The sequence below is a fragment of the Xyrauchen texanus genome, chromosome 12 (assembly GCF_025860055.1).
Source record: "Xyrauchen texanus isolate HMW12.3.18 chromosome 12, RBS_HiC_50CHRs, whole genome shotgun sequence".
Taxonomy (NCBI): domain Eukaryota; kingdom Metazoa; phylum Chordata; class Actinopteri; order Cypriniformes; family Catostomidae; genus Xyrauchen; species Xyrauchen texanus.
In genome coordinates, this window is record NC_068287.1 from 40,405,204 (window position 1) to 40,426,407 (window position 21,204).

Below are 21,204 nucleotides of genomic sequence, written 5' to 3' on the forward strand. Positions count from 1 at the left end.
TACTTTTTGTTGACAAATAAAGAAACTATAAGGCTGATAGTGGGGAAATGAGGTTAGAACATGTTACAAGTCAAATTCAAACCTGTATTTCCTAATTGATCACACAACCCTATATGTCTAAGTATGTGCATTATCCATTAAGCCACGATTCGGAGCGCCACAGCTCAATGTGTCAACTGCCAGGCCATGGCTCCAATGGCTTTTTGCTACTTTTTATTGATAAAGACATTAGAAAAGGGACAGGCAATTATTTAGCATAGAGAGGGAAAATAGGATCAGATTCAAACCTGTATTTCCCAATTGAGAGCCACAGCTCAATGTGCCTGAGCATGTGCGCTAACTGCTAAGTCATAGATTCTATAGATTTTTGCTACTTTTTATTGACATGTAGAGAGGAAACAGAACATTAATGGGTAGATAGACGGAAAATTCATTTGGAACATGGCACAAGTCAGATCCAAACCTGAATTTCCCAATTAAGCACCACAGCTTAACATCTCTGAGGATGTGCACCATCGGCTAAGCCATTGCCCTGAGGTGTTTTTTCCACTTTTTATTGACAAAGAAATTAGAGAGGGGGCAGGAGATTATTGGGCAGACAGAAGAGAAATGGCATTGGGACACAACACAGGCCTGATTTGAACCTGCATTTCCCAGTTGAGCACAACAGCCCAATATGTTTGAGCATGGGCTCTAACCGCTAGGCTACGACAAAGACGATAGAGAGAGCATAAGTGAAGAAAATAAGTGAGCAGATAGAGAGGAAATGGTATTGTGACACAACGCAGGCCAGATTTGAACATGCATATTCCATCTTATTGAGCACCAGGGCTTGATGTGTCTGAAATGTGTGCTAACAAAGGAAATTTTAACAGAGTGAATGGAGAAACATCCCAGAGCTGATAAAAGCCAGAAACAGCTCAGCAACTGAGCTTGACTCCATGGGACTCCTGTATGTCCCGGGTGTAAGCCCACTCCCATGGCGTAGACAATGATCGGGCAGCTTGGGTAATTGAGAATGAATGAAAGTACAAGGGTGTGCTCTCCCTCACGGCACAGCACTGCAAGAGTGTGACGGAAAAGTAAATGTATTCAAATGAAGCATGTAATCAGATTAAGCTCCCAGACAGTTTCGATGGTGACTGAGACAAAGCATGTACGGATGGGAAGCCATCGCTGAGATTTTGTTGATGTTATAATGATTAAGACGTAAGGGAGAAAATTGGGCCTTAAAATCTAAACATGAACGATGATTCACTTTATAGGGATGTTGTTTAGTAAGTATTTAAAAAACAACTCTACTGTTCCAATTTAAGTGTTGTGAAGCAAACATAAACCATATTGAACACTTTTTACAACCACCAAACAAAAAGCATGTGTTTCAAATATCAAATGATGTTGAGTCAGTGTGCGCTTTATTTAAATGGCCCAGTTTATTATTTAAATAGTTTTTGTGCCTAAACCAGTAAACCTTTTTCATATGTCCATCTGTCATCACACTGGCTCATCATTTACCCACTTTCATGTTGTTCCAAACCCATATAACTTTCTTCTGTGAAACACAATAAGAGATTTCAGGCAGAATGTTAGCCTCAGTCACCATTCGATTTCATTGTATGGAAAAATTATGCAATGAAAGTGAATGGTGACTTCAGCTAACATGCTGCCTAACACCTTGTGGCAGGGCGGAGGGAGGGGCCGGGTCCTGATCCTAGACACCTGGTCCCGTATTAGGCTAATTATGCCTCCCGAGAGCGATAAAGGTCGACTGCAGAGGATCGTGCGGGAGAGAGAGATTGTTTACGGACATGTCCGTCATGTGTGTGTTTATGTTGTCTTTTAAGTTTACTATTAAAACTATTATTCATATCGTCAAGCCGGTTCTCGCCTCGTCCTTTCCATTGATCCCTTTACACACCTCCTTTTGTGTTATACAGAAGGAAGTGAGTCATATGGATTTGCAACTACGTGAGGTTGAGTGAATAAGGACAGAATTTTCATTTTTGAGTGAACTATTCCTGTAAATGTTTATTTTTAGAAAACTCACCTGCTGGCTCTTCTGAACTGCTATAAGTGGCCGTAGGTGCTGCAACAGGGATTTCTGTAACAAACAGTCAATGATTAAATCAAAACCATGCCCAATGCCTTGCATTTCCCCTTTTTTCTAGCTATTTTATTGTTTTCAATAAACAAGTTTCACTTCTTTAATGTAAATAGGGCTTTGTTGGTAATTTCGAGTAATTACCTACATGTGTTGCCCATATTTTTTAGCATTCTGCTATTCTAACATATATGTTGATGGGGTATCCTGGCTTGTTAAAATGTGCAGCTGGCAAAATTAGTGATATCGCAAAATCTTTTATATGAACCTTATAAAACAAAATCACATTATGAAATATATGAGAAACCAAATATTTTCCACTCAGTTCGTGGGGCCCGTTTTTCTCTTTCCAGTTTTTACAGCACATTTGTTACTTGCCCTGAGAAATTAGGGAAATCTAGTATCTTGGGGTTTTATTTGTCTATATGAGTCTTTGCCAAGCCAATCTGAATGGCTACATGTCTACAATTGCTTTGTCAAAGAGCCAGATAAATCTTTATTGTCGATGTCATCAGTTACTCCATAACAGAAGTGGTTCACATTAATAGAGGCACATTGAATAGTGCTCCCAGCGAGTACCTTATCGAGAAATGCCAGCTGCTGTGTGGGCCTGTCGTTTATCGCCACAGAAACCGTCTGCTGCCTTGTTGATACTGCCAATAAACATATCACCCATCATGGTTCTGGAGCAGGCCATGAGATTTATGAGTTGAAAGGCCGTCAGCGAGTTCAGGGCAGACTAGGTCATGTCATCCAGGGCTTTATGGTCTGTTTGACTTAGTGGAGGGGCAATCGCAAGATGTCCATCCAAGGAAATAATGGAACGGGGGACCGATACGGAAATTAAATGGGCCAGGGCCATGAAATCATGAATAATAATAAGTGTTTATGCAGAATTTTCTTTGGCGCATTATGACCAATTTCTATGTGGGTGGTAATGGGGAAATTACTGATGCTGGACCACCAGATTTAGTCCAAGATTAATTTTTAAGATGCATAATAGTAGATTTAATAAAGGACAATTCTTTGTGCTTATATAAAACCATTGTTTGTCATCTTGTTTTATATATTTGTAGTTCATGCTCATTTCCCAGGCAATTCGATGTGGTTCGGCACTGTTTTTGATACATATTTTTCCAAGAATAGCTTTATAGATATAAGTTGTGGTTTATCAATTAATGAATCTAGATCATTTATGAATGTTATGAGAGAAGATGACCTGAAAATGGACCTCTATATCATGGGAAAGTCATGTTTATGACTTAAACAGAAAGATTATTCTAATTATGTAAGCCAAACTAACATAAAGGAACACTGTTATTTACTATTTAAAAAATGTAAAAAGTTACAGTATGACTTAAGATGAGGTCTTTGTCACATTTTAGTCACATTTTACAATAAGGTTCTATTGAATTTGTAAACATTAGTAAATGCATTATGATCTCATGAACTAACAATGAACAATATTTTTTACATTTGTTCATATTAATTAATCAATCACAGTTGAAGTTCTTGTTATTTCGTAATGCATTAACTAATGTTAATGCACACAACTTTTAATTAAAAAGATGTAGTAGTAAGTTGTGCATGGATCGCGGCTTGAGTAGCATGAGCCTCCACATGCTGTGAGTCTCCGTGGTCAGGGGCGTAGCACCAAATTTTGGGCCCTGGGTACAAACCATCTTGCTGGGCCCCCGTACCAAATATGTATGTATAGAAAACTGACTTCTAAAGGGCCCCCCCTGCCTCGGGCCCTGGGTACTCGGTACCCTTTACCCCCCCAGTCCGACGCCCCTGTCCGTGGTGTCATGCACAACGAGCCACGTGATAAAATGCGAGGACTTGTCCTCCGCCACCCGGACTGAGGTGAGTAATTGCGCCACCACGAGGACCTACTAATTAGTGGGAATTGGGCTTTCCAAATTGGGGAGAAAAGGGATAAACTTTTTTTTAAAAAGGAAAGAAAAACGAGTCAAAACTCCTTTTGGATAAAAGTTAATTTTACCTGGTTATTTCTAGTTGATGCTTGAAAGACTACTAATAAATAAACAATATTTTATGAAGACACATAGAAAGAGAAAGAGAAAAACAAGTCAGAGAGATGAATCTTACTGATACAGGGTGCGATTGGTGAACGGCTTTGCTGGTAGCCTTTAGCACAGCGGTTGCATGTGATACCAGTCACACCATCCTTGCATGGGCACTGTCCAGTCGTCTGGTTACAAGTCTTACCAGCTGCGCCAACTGGATGGCAATCACATGCTGTAAATAAAAGATAAAATAATCCTTTAAGCTTTGAGGTTGTTTCTATAGATTTCCTGTTTCAGTGGCATACCCAAAAGTAGAAAAAAAGGCTTATAACTTGACCACAAAAAAAGGAGGGTAAAGTGTTTGGTATCATTGTAAAGAAAACTTAATAGAAAATGATGATATAGAGTATGATACATTCTGAGACTCTCAGCCTAAGAAACTGCTAAAAAAAATCATTTTTTTAAATGATATACCTCTGGGTGTAAATAAGGTGGCTCCGAAAAACTGCTTTTGTTTTTTTTTCCTCAATAATTATTATAATTTTTTTTGACACAACAAGGCAATCAAAAGATATAGCATTACACAAATAATTTATCATAGTGTCCAAAAATGCCTCATTGTGTCCAAAAGCCTCTCCAAACAAATAAAACATAATAATTGTACATAAAAATTGAATTACACATGAAAACACAACAATGACTTAAGGTGTGCATAGCATGTAGATATGATTATAGTAATGATATTTCACAGAATGAGTTGCATTCTGTGCCATTTGAGTCATCACCGAGTCTGTGTCATGTACTTGGAGCCATCTCCTGGTGGCCATATGTAATGTTGTGCTTTGTGTGGATTATCTAATGATCTATGCATCTGATTACCTTGTGTGTGGGCTCGTTATAAATATATTTTATGTTCTGTTTATTTTCAATACTAGGGGGCTATAACCTGAGGGGATGTGAAAACTTTAAAGTCCAGGCAGTGAGAACCACCAGGAAAAGCTTGTGTGTGTCTGTGTGTGGTGTCAGACTTTGGAATGGTTTGGGGATACAGTTCAAGCAATGCCCAAATATTCACCAATTCAAATTACAATTTAAAGAAATGGTGTTGATCAAATATGAGACTGAGTGAGGGATCTGGGTGCTATTGTGTTGTGACTGGGAGGGGTACTGGTTATGGTAAAATAAACTTAAGTATTTAGGATTATAAACGGTTCCTATTTATTTATCTTGATATTGTAAATGGTGACACATTTGGATATGTGTACATAGCTGAGTAAATAATGATAATGATTACTGTTATTGTAAAACTATGTTTAAACAATATGCTAGGATATGGTTATATTTTATATATGATGTGATTATTATAGATATCGGGACATATTTGAATGTTTACGATAATGAGGATTATCATATAGCATTATAGTGATTAGTGAGATAGCATAATGTAATTCTAAGAAATTATAATATGAAATTAATATTATCAAAACAAATAAATTATTATTTATTTAACTGTTAATGGCAGCGGATATATGGGGTAATATATGGGAAGGAATTGGGGGTGGGAGTAAATAAGTTATACTTCTTTCCACTCCCTTTCGAGCAACTATTATTATAAGTATAAATAATATGTGTGTATATGTGTATATATTTATATCCATGTATATGGGAGATAAGCTGTGCTATGTTATTTTTATTTGTGTGTGTGTTAATATATATGTATATATTATTTATTTTATTTTGCTTGAAATAAACTTCAATCAATTAATACAGTTTTAAGCGAAAACTCTGCATACAAGCAACCTCAAAATAATTGTCAAAGAAATATCCTTGTTTTACTCACTAGATTTTTGTCTGTGAGTAAAACAAATAGGCTGGTTGTGTTCTTTTCTTTGAGAGCTTTCCAACAGCATATGACACATGACTATTTTATCAGTGTGATGTTTTTACTGATTGCAATAATATGTGCAATGACATTTATATGTTTATAGCTAAATTAATCATTAAAAAAAAACAAGCTGTTTTCGCACTTTTGGCTATTTCATGTGAAAAGAAAAACCAACGTTCAAAACATAATTATATTTTATTTTTCAAAATGAGAAAAGAAAGAAAGCAACTTACACCAGACCTTTTCAGTTGGTATATTACATATGGACTACTTATTTTAAGTCTGAAAGCCTTAATATGTTACCGTTTGGCCAGACCATACTTTGCTTGGGCCAGGGATGTGTGTTGCTTGATCTGAGTGTTTGATACTGGTGGTTACCCACTGTGTGAAGGCAAAAGATATAGCATGTGTCAGTGTAAGTCTTTGTGTGTTAATATTTTTCGTGATCTGACATAGCACTGTCAAAGTTAAGACTCTTGGCAAAGGGAAGCCCTTGCAAATAAAGCCTGAATAATGTTCTCACTAATGACGGAACGGAGAGTACTTCAAAGGTGCTCTGGCGAAGCTGTTAGTCAGGACGATCACACATTAAATATGAGAAATTCTTTGTGCGCTCGCTCTGCCAAACGTTTACCATAAAGCTCCTTATTTGAAGTCTCAACTCAACTCTTCTCATCAGGGCTTCAGACGTTTTTTTTTTTTTTAAATAGCCAGGGACTAATTTGGTTATCCATGGAAGTTATCCAGCCATTACAAGAACTCAGAACTCTTAGAACTTGAGAGAAGTTAATTAATATTAGCAGTCAAGTCTTGATTTATTAATAAAGGCATTGGTTCATCTCAGATTTATCTCTCTTGGAAAAGCTGTAAACTGTTGTAATAGTACCAGAAACAGAAAATCAATCATCATTTCACATACTGTATCTCTTAAGCTATGAAATCCCAGGTTCCTGTAGCTCAACTGGTCATGAGTTTGATTCCCATGGAACACATGTACTAACGGAATTCTATAACTTCTAAACCAGCATCCTAATTAAAATGGAACCATGCAATTAACTGATTTAGAATGCTCAACATAGGCAGTGACTATTACTGGTCACTAATGCACTCATCACAAATAACTCACCTCACATGAAGCACAATTGACAACATTAGAAGATGATTCCAAAAGAGTTTGGTGTTAGCACATGTATCCAGGTTTCATTAACAGTTCTTGAACATACATTCGTCTGCAGATGCAGACAAAACACTGTACTAAAATAATCTGACCGTATTTTCTGTGCTTCCATTCATACATACAGTGTAGCCCGATTCCCAATTGAATGACTCTTATGAGATGTTCTTTTGAGTCTACAGTGCAAAACATACAGCGCAACCAATGTAGACAGATTTTCGAATGAATGACCAAAGTTTTTCCCATCTTCAAGAACGAACAAGGCTAGAGTAAATACTCTATGTCCATTGATAGAACGTGTCATGTCGTCCATCAGAAGTGTCCAGTGTGCGATCTCCCTTTATGAGTTGGTTATTTAGAGTGTACTGTGCGACCCATACAGTGTGACCCATGTGGCCCGATTTCCGAATGAATGACTCTTACAAGCTGGTCCTTTTGAATCTACAGTGCGATAAACGTACAGCGCGACCAGTGTAGACCGACTTTAGAACGATTGACTCATATAAGATGATTCGCTTGAATCTACAGAGCAAAACATACAGCATGACCAAAGTAGCCCGATTCCCATATGAACGACTCTTATGAGCCGGTTCTTTTGAATCTATAGTGCAAAAAATACAGCATGGCCAATGTAACCGATTTCCAAATGAGTGACTCATATGAGCTGGTTCTTTTGAATCTATAGAGTGAAAAATACAGTGCAACTATTATAGCCCAATTTCCGAACAAATGAATCATATGTAGGCTTGGGATCGATGCCTTTTTCAAGTGTCAATAATCAGAAAATATTCCCAGTGATTAGCGATATATAAATTCTGATATAAACTGCTTGTTGCACAATAGTGTTTTGACTCTTCAAACATGTGAGCGGCAGCGTAACTTAGAGAGGGAGACACACAGGACGCGTCTGGCAGAATGACGTGGCACATTCTAAAATGCAACAATTATTTTCTATGAAGGTACACACATATACGACACACCTATGACTCCCAGCTACGAAGCTGAAGGCTGCTCAAAATTCTGCATCACCACGGAGTGCAACTTATATAGTTTTCCATTAAATTTGACCCAAATCCTTATCAATGGACATAGTTTAGCCATCAATGGATGATGTATTGTTTATATGTATCTTTCATATAGCCTAACACAATGTATTTTCAGAAACAAGTATGTCTTGTTGAGGTTTGACAGATTGAATGAAACCTCAAGGCAACATACAGAAAAATTGAAAAATAAACATTCCCATTTCTAATTGTTGAATTCACAACCTTGGACTGCCACCTGTGCCACATTAATGCATCCTTCAGTATTAAGTAAAGTAAATGGTATATCACCCCCTTGTGGTCTCCCAAAGCTATTACGCCAGACTACATGTCGGCTTACATTAATATATCGCTGCCTCAAAAATGTATCGATAAACTAATGTGCCGATCAATAATCGATATGTCAATGTTTTATGAAATGCCTACTCATATTAGACAGTTCTTTTGAATCTACATTGTGAAACATACAGCTCAACCAGTGTTGTCTGATTCCTGAATGAATGACTCTTATAAAGGGGCTCATTTTAGTCTACAGAATGAATCATACAAAACTACCACCCAAACTGACTCTTGTCAGCTGGTTCCTTTTAATGAATTAAAAATTTATTGAACTGCAAGTCCTTAATTTTGGCATGTCCAACTCGAAATGAACCAAGAACCTTTACTGCACTTAAGGCTTGTGAGATTGTATTAATTAATGCATGGCATGGCATGCATATGACAATGTGTAGTTAAAGATAATTAGTGTATTTAGCTATATTTTATAAAAATGTATGAAAATATCTTCTAGTATTATAGATGGTATAACACCATTTGCATCTGTTGAATCTGTTCAGTTAAAATGTAAAAATGATCTCATCACTTGGTAACAGGCTGCTGAGGACAGTAAAAACACTAAGAATAGCATTTCTTATTTCCAAATATTTCTTCCTCACAAGGACTAAAATAATATTTTATGGGACTGTTAAGGAGCCTTTACTGGATGAAATATACTGTATTTATAATATAAATGTCTTTCAATTCATTTGCCATCTTTGGATTGGCTTTTCATCAAAGGATACAGGCTACCTTAGAATTTGGCCCAAATGAGGTGTCTTAGAAGGCAGTATAACATTTGGAACAGCCTTTGTGTCATAGCTATGATGCCTTAAAATGTTGTCTAAGTAGCTCACTAGGTTTTGGAATGCAGTTTATTTGTCTCCACCATTACCCTTAAAAGATGCTTGATGGTCCATTTTCCAATTTTGCTCTGATACAAAGTTCCTGAACTAAAACAAAACTTAGAGTGACAGCTAATTTTTCTGTAGAAGAGGGATGGAGTTTTGATTTAAACCAAATGAGAACAGCAGTTTCTCATGCCACATTATGCAACACTTCATGTTCTTTGCTAAATTGACAGCATCGGGGAAGAATTGGTTGACATCATGCTTTGGCAATGTCATTACTAAAACATGATCAGCAGTGTTTTAGAAGAGCATTATATCCATTTGGTTTACTTTTATTGTTGCCCATCACTGATAATATACTGTAGGTGATGTTAAAAAGTACTATACATTGTGGTGGGATGCTCTGAATTTCAATGCCCACTCAATATTCACTCAACATAGTTCTGCACTTGAGCCACCCACCAACCAGCCCACCTCCTGCTGAATTACGACACTGTTTTTACGCCTTCACAGACGACCCTACAACTCTACAGTCCATAATCTAAACCAGAAACACTAATAATGTAGTGGTAGTAAGAGGAGATGCTAAGGAAATGGGAGTTGAACAAGGTGGAGTAGACACTAAATCCCTTTCCATTTAAATGGATAGTTCACCCAAAAATGAAAGTTCTGTCATCGGTTGCTCACCCTTATGTTGTTCCAAATCTATAGTTTCTTTCTTGAATTTTTGAAGAATTACCTGGGCCACTCTTTTCCATCTAGGTAAAGTGAATGAGAACTGCGGCTGTCAAGCTCCAAAATGACAAAAAATGTGTATCCTAAAAGTAGTCTTCTAAAGTCATATGGCTTTGTTTGAGTAAAGAACAATTATTAACTGTTGGAACTGGATATAGAGTCAGTGAGTTAAACCCAGTTCGGATAAATACAATTGAGAAAGAATAATTTAGACAGTTTTTGTGGACTGGATGAACCTTTTCAAGATCCATCTCAAAAGAACGATTCATTTATGAATCAGGCATCACTACTTCTCTCATGAACTCTCACGAATGTGCCACAGAAAGCTAGGGTGGATTTGATGATTTTCAGATATTAACGACTTAAATATTGGTCTTTTTCTCACACAAAGCTGTCGTATGACTTCAGAAGACTTGGAATATAATGCACAAATAATTTGGACCATTTTATGATACTTATATTAAGTTTTTCTTTTTTTGTAGACCTACTTGTGAATGGAGTCCCCATTCACTTTCATCATAAGGTAAATAATGGCCAGGATATATAAAAAATAATAATAAATAAATAAATAACAAAATATCACCCATTGTGTTCCATGAAAGTCATACTTATTTGGAATGACCCGTTGGTGAGTTCTAATTAAATAATGACAGAACTTAAGCATAAAAGGTGTAATGGAGAAAGATCGAGAAATTGCAACGCAGTGGCGTAGCTCTAGTGGGCGACATGGTGTTTATTCTGTTCTTGATGAGGTATGAAGTTGGTAATCTGGGAAATAAAGCATGAGACATTCCAGGTTGCCACTGAAAATGGATCTGGCTTTGTGTCTAATTTGTCGTGATAGGTGCAGATACGCCTTGTTATTTACAAGCGATATTCCCTTTTCCCTCCAAATGACACCCTATGGAATTTTCATAAGCACTGAACATTGTTGACACAGTGTAGCGTTTCCTGTCCAAAACAAGCACAATGAGATGGTTGGCTGACTCGAACAATAAATACGGCAGTCCGCTAAACGACGTCACAATGTGAGGAGTTTGTCACCTGAGAAGAGTGGAGCAATCAGCTTGGGTTTGGTTTCGATTTTCTCAGCCAAAACTTAAGAATGCCGACTGGAACTCCTCAACGTTTCCCGGATAAACTTTGCCGGTCATATATGTTAAGGTCATTACAAGAGGCAAAGTGAGGGTGCTACATTAGTAAAACTAGCTTGCCTGTATCTCTCACATCTGGCCTCCAATCATCCCATATACAGTATAGCCTGAGTAAATGTTTTGGCTGGCAGGGAAGAGTTGTTGAAAATCATTTGTAACCTCTCCTAAATCAGATGCATTCCTCTTGTGATAATACACAGTCATGTCAATAAAACATGGGCAGTGTTTGCTATAAATCACATATGCATTTTTGGATCCTGACAGTCCAGTTAAGCAACCTCAGTGATTGGGTAAGCAGCCTCTCATATCAATTATGCTGCGGTTTGTTGAAGCTTCCCGTCCATCAGACTCCAGGTTTGCTAGAGTCAGCTGAGAATTCAAATTATCTTGGCATAAATATGGGGGAAAATGCAATTGCACAGAACGTTTTGTGAGTGAGTGGCCATTGGGACAACATGCCACGGGTCAATGAGGGACTGACTTTGTGAAATTCATCTGTGAATTAATACAAATGGAGACAATGCATGAAATTAATGTGGTGGGGTTGGTTTAAAACTCCAGTGTTACCCATTTTTAAAAAGTAGTTAGCTTGACTATAAGTAACTTACAAAACGCAGCTAACTACATTAGAGCTACTATGGCAAGAAAATAGTTTTAATAGTAAAACACTGGTTCAAAGAGAGCGAAGATCACAACAGGTCAACAAATGCTGATAACATTAAATTGAATCTAAATACAACTTATGCTCATTTACATGAAACTTCCAAATGAACTGATTCACTATAATAAAGTGGAATTTCCAACACTGCATATAAGTGAATCGGTGAATCGTTTATTTAAACTGGGTCATTTAAATGAACCTTCCAAACGAACTGATTCACTATAATAAATTGAAATTCCCAACACTACATATAAGTGAATCGGTGAATCGTTTATTTGAACTTGTTTATTTACACAAACATTCCCAACGAACTGATTCACTATAATGAATTTGAATTCCTAACGCTAAATAAAAGTGAACTTGTGAATTGTTTATTTGATTCATTTACATGAACCTTCAGACTGAACTGATTCACTATAACGAATTGGAATTATGGGATGTTTTTAGGTGAGTGTTTTTGATTATTTCCTTATTATGTGTTTGATTACTCGCTTTGCTATGTGACAAAAAAACAGATAGAGCATTTTGTAACGCTACAGCACAACTCTTTGTAAAAAGCTTCTCTACTGGACAAACTACATTGTAGTAAAAATAAATCATCGCTTACCTTTGCAGGCACGCCTGTGGGAGATGGCTTTGGTCATGTCTCTGTAATAACCCTCTTTACAGTAGTGGCAGTGCCGTCCGGCTGTGTTGTGTCTGCAGTTGAGACAGACCCCTCCACTCCTGCGGCCAGATAGTTTGTACAACTCCATGTTGAAGCGGCAGCGACGAGCATGTAGATTACAGTGACAGGCTTTAGCAACCGATGGTGATTGAGAAGGAAAATGGAGAGAGAGAAATTTAGTGCAAGCTGTGGAAGTCTCATACAGACACATAGATTAACATGTTGATGTATTTAAAAAAAATAAAAATTATATTTGTTTATTCTCTGATATTTAATTTTTCTCAGATTTTTATTTAAAAAACATTTACCTAGTGATTTTCATTTTTTTCATTTTGTAGTTCAGGTCTTCGATAGAAGCACAATAATTTTTAACAACTTATTACTTCTTCACATTGGTGTAAAACTATCTAAAATCTATCAATCTGCATAAATGATTTCAAATGAGTTTTCAATTTAAGCAAAGAATCTGCAAAATGTGTGACGTCACTGTACAGAACTAATGTAGAAATTAATGGGTGATTTTTGCCACTGCAATCTTTAATACTTAAAATAAATCAACTTGGCTAAAAAGAGGGGACACGTGTCTATTCCAAGGACCCTGTCTGCTTCTATTTAAAAATAAATTCTACTTGATGGGAAACTTATCTGTAAAACACACGTGACATATCAATTCCCCTTTACAGAGTATCATATATACATTTTAGTGAGCAATCTAACAATTGCTTTATTGCTGTACTGATCTATAGGGCATGCTGCTTCTGGCAATGTGGAATCTGAATCTGATGTGGGTTATTCTGTCCCATGTGGATCATAGAAGCCCCTCGACACAGTTGGAGCGAGGAGAGGTACTGAGTAAAGAGCTGTTTGACCAGCATCCTGAAAGAGCTTTATTATTGTAATGACATCACTGCATCTCTGGGCCTCTATCCATTGCAACGTTTCATTAAGAGACAATGGCTTCATAAAACTGCTCGCTCCAGATCTTATGCACACACACCTGCTGATAGCTTTGACCTCTAACCTTTCCCGGCTATTGAAAGTTTAGCTCATTTATCAAAATGTCATATATCAAAATTCTTAATGGCAATACAACTGACACTTGTTAACGCTATTTGCAGTTTAATATTTATTACTGGCAGTCCCCTTTCTGTATGACTGCTAACCATTGAATATTCTGTGTCATATAAATATTCTTTGTGCATGCACTTAATATGATAACTGAAACTTTATCATCAGCAACACATGGTCACCACAAGGAACTTTATTTCAAAAGAACATTTTATTTCTATTATTTATGATTTCGCCTGTCTTTCAATTGAAAAGTCAAACAGAGTTTATTTCATTTTTGGATGAACTAGCCATTTAAACAATGAGTTTTGCTGTGTGATCAAATTGATTTAGATAACAGGAATATCCAAAAACAGAGCCCACATTTCTACTCTAATTCTACTTCCAGTACACTCGCTATAGAGTTTATGGTTACTGACTAAATAGGGACACATGCTGTCACTCACAAACACAGGAAATAGGTGTTAAGCAGCTGTCAAGTTTTATATTCCCTAAACTTAGAACACTTAAACCACTCAACACACATCGATAACATACAAAACCAGGCCTCACTCTCTCCCAGAACTGAAAAGATGGAGCAGAAAGTGTAAAGATGGGGCAAAGCGTCAGGCTAAATGAGATGGTAAATATGGCCTTAAAGGGATAGTTCACTCAAAAATGAAAATTCTCTCATAATTCAGCATTAACATCATCCATACGACTCCAGTGGTTAAATTAATGTCTTGTAAAGTGATACGATCGCTTTTGTTGTGGAAAATGATCAATATTTAAGTACTTTTTAACTATAAATCATCGCGTCCGGTAAGCAGCAAGAGCAGTAAGAGGTCATGCGGTCTTTCCAGCATTACAGCAGAAGCTCTCTACCTCTGTTGGCATTGCCTGGCATTGCCTGGCATTACCTACATGTGCACCACCATGTCTCCTGAGCTCTCTGTTTCTCTGAGACTTGTTGGTCCAGCTTCCTCCATCTCCCTGTGCTCCTGATTAGAGTATTCCGGTTCAAATTAATATGGCTGTGCAAAAACGTGTATTTCCTCTTAAATCAAAATCTCATGACATCTTTGTTTAAATATACTTCAATTTATTTAAGTTCCTCCTACTCTGTAGTAAACAGCTCTGCTCTTCCGGGGTGTTGCGCATGCCAACGGCAATATGTCACATGAGAGACCGCATGACCTCAGCCCTCTAATGAACGGACATACCGCTGCTTAACGGAATTGATTATTTATAGTTAAAAAGTACTAAAATATTGATCTTTTCTTACTAATAGTGATCGTATCGCTTTATAAGACATTCATTTAAACACTGTAATGAGTCGTATGGATGATGTTTATGCTGATTGTCTGTGCTTTTTGTAGCATTAAAAATCGTGTTACCATCCACATGCATTATAAGGACCTACTGAGCTGAGATATTTTTCTATTTTCTTTTTTTTTTTTTCTTCAAATGTGTTCTGCTGAGGATAGAAAGTCATATACTTCTGGAATAGCATGAGGGTGAGTAAATGATGAGAGAATTTTCATTTTTCATTGTAATTTGTGATGAGATGAGTTAAAGTGCAAATTAATTGAAATTGTTACATTTTTGTTTGATAGTAATTATTTATTTTTTAAATATTTTTTTTATTGAAAAGCTTTTTTAATTTTTTATATTTTTTCAATTGAAAGTCCCTTTTTATTTTGTGGCAGATAAAACAAATATATAATTTTTTTCAAAAGATCTTTATAAAATCATAATTATTACAAAAACATTTTAGATATATAAATTGTTCACAGAAAGTACATTTGCAACATTACTTTATTTTGAAATGGACAAAGCTAAAAAAAAAAAAAAAGACTGGTGCATATTAGGTTCAAAGGTCATAGTTATGTTATTGATTCAAGAACATCATACTTAAAAATTCAAACTACTTTCTCAACCACATTGCTGTACTTAAAATAGGTTGCTACTACTCTATAATTCTGCTAATTCTCTCCCTCGTGGCCATCTGGAAAGGCCTCTGTTTGCCGTGTGTGGTGTGATGCAATGAGGGGTGATAATTAAGGGGGCATTTCCATAATGGGCCTTGCTCTGTAATTGTTTGCCAGCACCAATTAGCAAGGCAATAAGACCTCTCTGCTTTTATGTTTGTGTAAATGCTTGCCGCATTTTCCTAGTGAAAGTGAGATACAATGTCTCAACCAATGTAATCTGACCAAATAAAACCACAGCATGCCCTGAACTAAAGAGTAACAGCATAGCACTTATTCTCCTGCTAACTGGCTGTGAAGTTTCTACTGGTGCATCAGAAATCAGCATGATGTTCCACTTTAAAGAGCAAAAGTTGTTGTGACCTTTGAATGACATCATCATTAAGACTGTTTAATTATTACTGGATTACACCGTGGATTATTAACCAGTTTACTACTTCTATTCAATTTGCTGATGTTCAATGATTTGAGCATGGCACTGAAATGCAATAAAATGCATAATTTAGCTCAAAGCTAAATGTCAATATCTTTGCACTTTCCAAAGTCTGCAACTCTTCCACATTTTCTTACATTAATTTCTTTACAAAAACTATACAAAACTTGCATGCTTCCTAATTTGTGCACTGTCCTGCTACACAGCATTCTACACAGGAACCATCAGATTAGAAAAGTTGAAAAATGGTGCAGAACTGTGAGCCGGACGACACTTTTCAAGTACCAAGAAAGTCGTTCCTTATGGTTTAACAACATATGATCTGCACATTGTTTTCTTTGTTTTTGTTAATATGTCAATCATAGGTCAAAGAATATAAAGATCAAAAGACAAAAAACTGACACTGAAAAAAACGATTTTGTGGTGAAGTAAATACAGCAGAAATGATGAAGTACTTTCTAAGCATAAACTTTGTAAATTTGTACTCAATTTCAACATCTAAATATTAAAAAGGTAAATATTATTTAGGATTGTTTATCTTTACCATGCATTATCATGTATCAGTCCTAAAACAGAAAAACTTTCATATTTATTCACGTATTTGAGTCAGTTTAATTGGTGAATGAAATAAGTCAATTTGACTTGGTGTTCCCAGCATGCACCCGGTTTGAATAATTAATGAGCTTGCATGGTTTCACTGTTTATATTATTGTTGATTTTGTTGTTGCGTTCAGTAACTTCTTGTTTGTTTGTACATTTTCTACTCAAAATTACACGTTCATGTTTAAAAAAATGTAATGTGATATTGTCTAATAGATTACATAACAAGCATAAAGCTTCCCTATGATTAAACTTGTTTATAGGGAAAGTTTAAAATGTGTGTTAGTAAAACTTGAACATTTTATTAGACTAAGTTTAAGTATCATGTACATCATGATTATATAGTACATACGTACTCTGAAAATACAGGGATTTGGATGCAGCCTTGGTCAGGCTTATTCGCTTATGGAGGTCACTAGCCTCTTATGGTGTGCAAAAAAAGATTTGACACCATGGGACAATCCAGTTGTATAATTGTCCAATCAGTAATGTTCAGGCCCACATTCCTTCCATTAATAAATAATGCTGCTATGCTGTGCCAATGATAACATAACATGTAATGGATAATAACACATAATAGCCTGAATATTGCTGGCCATTCCTCCTGTTGAGAGTGCTGGAAATTGCCCAGGTTATCCCGTAAGGAATCCTGCATTCACTTGGCTCAAAGGGAACCCTTCCAACTGTTCTTAAAATTTAACTTGTGAAGACACATTGCATGTGTGTCTTCATATCACAATCTATTGACTCCTCATAGAACCCCTGTGCTCTGTTATTAAACCTTGAGGAGGTATTTGTTAATCAAATTTGCAGTATATGAGCCCCTTATACAGGCACTGTGATTTACTTATTTGACTAATTGGGCGGGATCCGTTGAAAAACTTTGGCCCATAAAAATTTCCACTTAAATCACTGGCTGACAGATTAGTTGCTCTAATATTTCAAAGCTTCTGGGCAGTACTCGAAAACAAACAAAACAGGAGGGATGTCGACATGTTCCCTAAGTAGAGTATGTTTCATTTTGGACAATAATCACAGCAAAAAAACGGGCCAGAGCGAAACCCAACTTATTGCATCAGCGTATCATTGCACAGCTTGTTAGTCTTTTGATTTATCCCTGTGCTTTCCATGTCCTCTTGTTTGTTTTCATAAATGCAAAGCACCCACTGAGTAATTGGAGATTAATTTATGGCACTTCATTATTCAATTTTAATAAGTTCCACTGTAATCAGGACGTCACTTCAAGAACACTAAAAGAACCTCGAGTGTTTTGGCACGTCGATACAGGAAATATAAAAAAACACGTGCCGTCCTGGCTAATACGGGACAGTTGCCAAACCTAATACATTTTTTCAACACAATTTATTGAACATTTGGCATTTTAACCTACTGTACATTTCTGTTATTTTTGGTGTCACTTTGCTGATAACTGTAAGCAGGGCCCGGGATTTTACATAGCAACTGGCCCAAAAATTGTCCTTTTCTGCATCTCACCGTGCCGATTTGTTGTCCGACCTGCATAATGCGGCTCGTTTTTAGCTTATCGCGGCCCATTTGGCAAGTTTCACGGCCGACCCACCGGCCAACTCGGTTCTCCCGATGACCAGTCCGCTCATGATCGGACCCAAAGTACGTCGGCCCACCGGGAAAATGCCCGGTATGCCAGATTGCCAGTCCAGCCCTGACTGTAAGGCATATGTTGTACATTTCTCAGTACAATTAGTTTGTTTGGCAATAAAAGCAAGTATGCTGCTATATTTTAATCAAAGCCTTGGCATGGTGGTTAGCATATACTGTATTTTCAAACCAGGAGGTCAAGATTTGGCTGGTTAGCATTAGCAGTTAGCCGCTGCTGGTATATGTTGTAACAACAACATTTAATCTGCCAAAAAGCCACAAAAGTCTCTCTCCACTGACAGTCATTTAAATGTACCATTAGCTGTGTATTCTGTTGAAATAGCATTTTTTCAAGCAGCATAGAAATAGCAAAAAGTTAATTATATTATAATAGCACTATAGATTTGGGGTCAATGACACTTTTTTTTTTCTCAGATCTGTTAAATTATTCAAAAATACATTAGAAATGTATTTTTGTTTGTTCACACAAAACAATTACTTGAATACAGCTCTGCTATGTTGAACATGTTTTCAATCACAGAGTTCAAAGTCATACAGATATTTTTTCAGGGGCTTTAAGTAAAACATTTCATGTGGTGTAAAACTCATTTGTGGTCAGCCATGTGACAAAAACACACACACACACACACACACACACACACACACACACACACACACACACACACACACACACACACATGTTGTGTTTCCATGTTTTATGGGGACTTTCCATAGACATAATGGTTTTTATACTGTACAAACTTTATATTCTATCCCCTAAACCTAACCCTACCCCTAAACCTAACCCTCACAGAAAACTTTCTGCATTTTTACATTTTCAAAAAACATAATTTAGTATGATTTAGAAGCTGTTTTCCTCATGGGGACCGACAAAATGTCCCCACAAGGTCAAAAAGTTGGGGTTTTACTATCCTTATGGGGACATTTGGTCCCCACAAAGTGATAAATACACGCTCACACATACACACACACACACACACACACACACACACACACACACACACACACACACACACACACACACACACACACACAAAGGAAATCTAGATCCTCTTGACTGTGAAATAAATAAATCATAATTTTGTCATGTCATTAAATATCAATATATATATATTTATTTTTTTGAAAAGGCACATTTTGTTCTGATCATTTGGTGTCACTCTGAGAAAACTTGTTCATGAATGTTTTGCTAAAGAAATCATGATAATTGATTGTTTGAAAAAACATGATATTTGTAAAAATATTTTTCACCTTAAAAAATATGTTAGAAAACTTGAAATTGAAATGAATGATTAAAGTTGCTTACACTCTCTTGTATTCAAGGGTCAATAAAAGTATTTTAGTACCTTTTACAGTTCTTGATGGTAACACCACATAACATTTTCAAAAAGTCTTTAAATAATTTATTTATTTTAATTTATTGTAGAACAGGCTTTAAAAAAAAAAAGTCAACCTTATTTTTCAATGACCTTTTGGCTAAATCTCTCTGTGTAAATGTTTTTTACGTTTTATCCATGTCTTGCTTTACCTCCTCAGATTTCTTACAGTTGTGCAAACTTTTGCTGAGGTTTTTAAAGGCTGTTCCACTGTGAATTTACAGTAAAACCCTGAGCAAATGTTCATTCAGTACGCTTCAAATAAAATATCACATGCTGTCTCAGAGTTGAAAAAGCAAGACAAGTGGAATCGAATGGAAAAATGCTAGATTGAAACCAAGCGATAAAGACATTCGTTGTAGCGGTGGACACCAGACGCTGAGAAGAATTGGCATGAGTGAATGGACTTCCCCACGGAACATAAATCAGTTTGAAAGAGGGGGACGTCAGTGTGAGCTCTTCCCACTGTTTTTGCATTCCTTCTGTTTTTCAGGCCCATTTAAATCATCCTCACGACAGGCCGACAGGCTGCAGATGTGTGGCCCATCAGTTCCACCGCAGCTGAATCCGGGGTCCAAATTCCCAGTGATACGTAAATAGGAATCTTCCTTTGGATCATGCCGTGATATGGCATGGGACAGAGGGATTGCACGTTTCCACTGCAGGTGTCGTCACTCTGCGACGTCTTCTGGTCTCATTCTCTCTCACCATCTGAGATTTACAGCCCTTGAAATGCACTAAGAAGCCTCATTGATGCTGCGTTATGGAATTCAGCTATGCAATGAGGGAAAGCTTCCATGGTGAGCTTTACAAGGTGCAGTTGACTTGGGTGAATGAAAGGCAATGGAGGAATGTGTGTGTCTCGGTGGTATTGTTGGATTGGAGCATGGCGTTCCTCACCATTTAAAACTTTCAGTGGGAATTCAGCGGTTTTGTTGAGCTATTTGCTTTTTTGTGGCTTTTTTGTAACCGCTATTTGAACGGATAGTGGAAATATGTTGGAAAACGACAAGTAGATGATGTGGGAAAAGGATCAGGAAATATCATGAGCTGGAATTGCACTTGCATCACCCACATGAACAGTATCTCAATGTGTCAGAGGATGTGTTAACTGCTAGGCTTTATATTAGAAAGTTTCTTCTAGACCGCAATGAGACTAAATGGAGTGCAAATGGAGACTTTTTGTAATATCTCAGCTCTGTTGGTCCATACAATGCAAGTGAATGGTGACCAAAACTTTGAAGCTCCGAAAAGCATATAAATGCAGCACAAAAGTAATCTATATGACTCCAGTGGTTTAGTCCATGTCTTCTGAAGCAATCCAATTGGGTTTGGGTCTCCTTGACGATCATGATGTCAAGCTCGATTACACTTCCTAGTGCCATCTAGCGTTCTGCACATGTGTCAAGCACTAGAAAGTTTAATCAAGCTTGATCACCTCAGATGACATGGATTGGAGTCTTATGGATTACTTTTATGCTGCCTTTGTGTGTTTTTTTGGAC

The 21,204-nt window shown here is 36.9% G+C and overlaps 1 protein-coding gene across 2 annotated transcripts in view; it reads right to left on the minus strand.

The window, feature by feature from the left end:
- LOC127652682 (netrin-1-like) overlaps positions 1–21,204 on the minus strand; it is a 62,284-nt gene that overhangs the window by 19,125 nt on the left and 21,955 nt on the right. For both annotated transcript variants that reach the window (XM_052138978.1, XM_052138979.1), the window contains exons 3-5: positions 12,557–12,745; positions 4,214–4,363; positions 2,048–2,101 (exon numbers count right to left, since the gene is read on the minus strand). In XM_052138978.1, the coding sequence (XP_051994938.1) occupies positions 2,048–2,101; positions 4,214–4,363; positions 12,557–12,745 (393 nt within the window). The remainder of the gene's footprint in view (positions 1–2,047; positions 2,102–4,213; positions 4,364–12,556; positions 12,746–21,204) is intronic.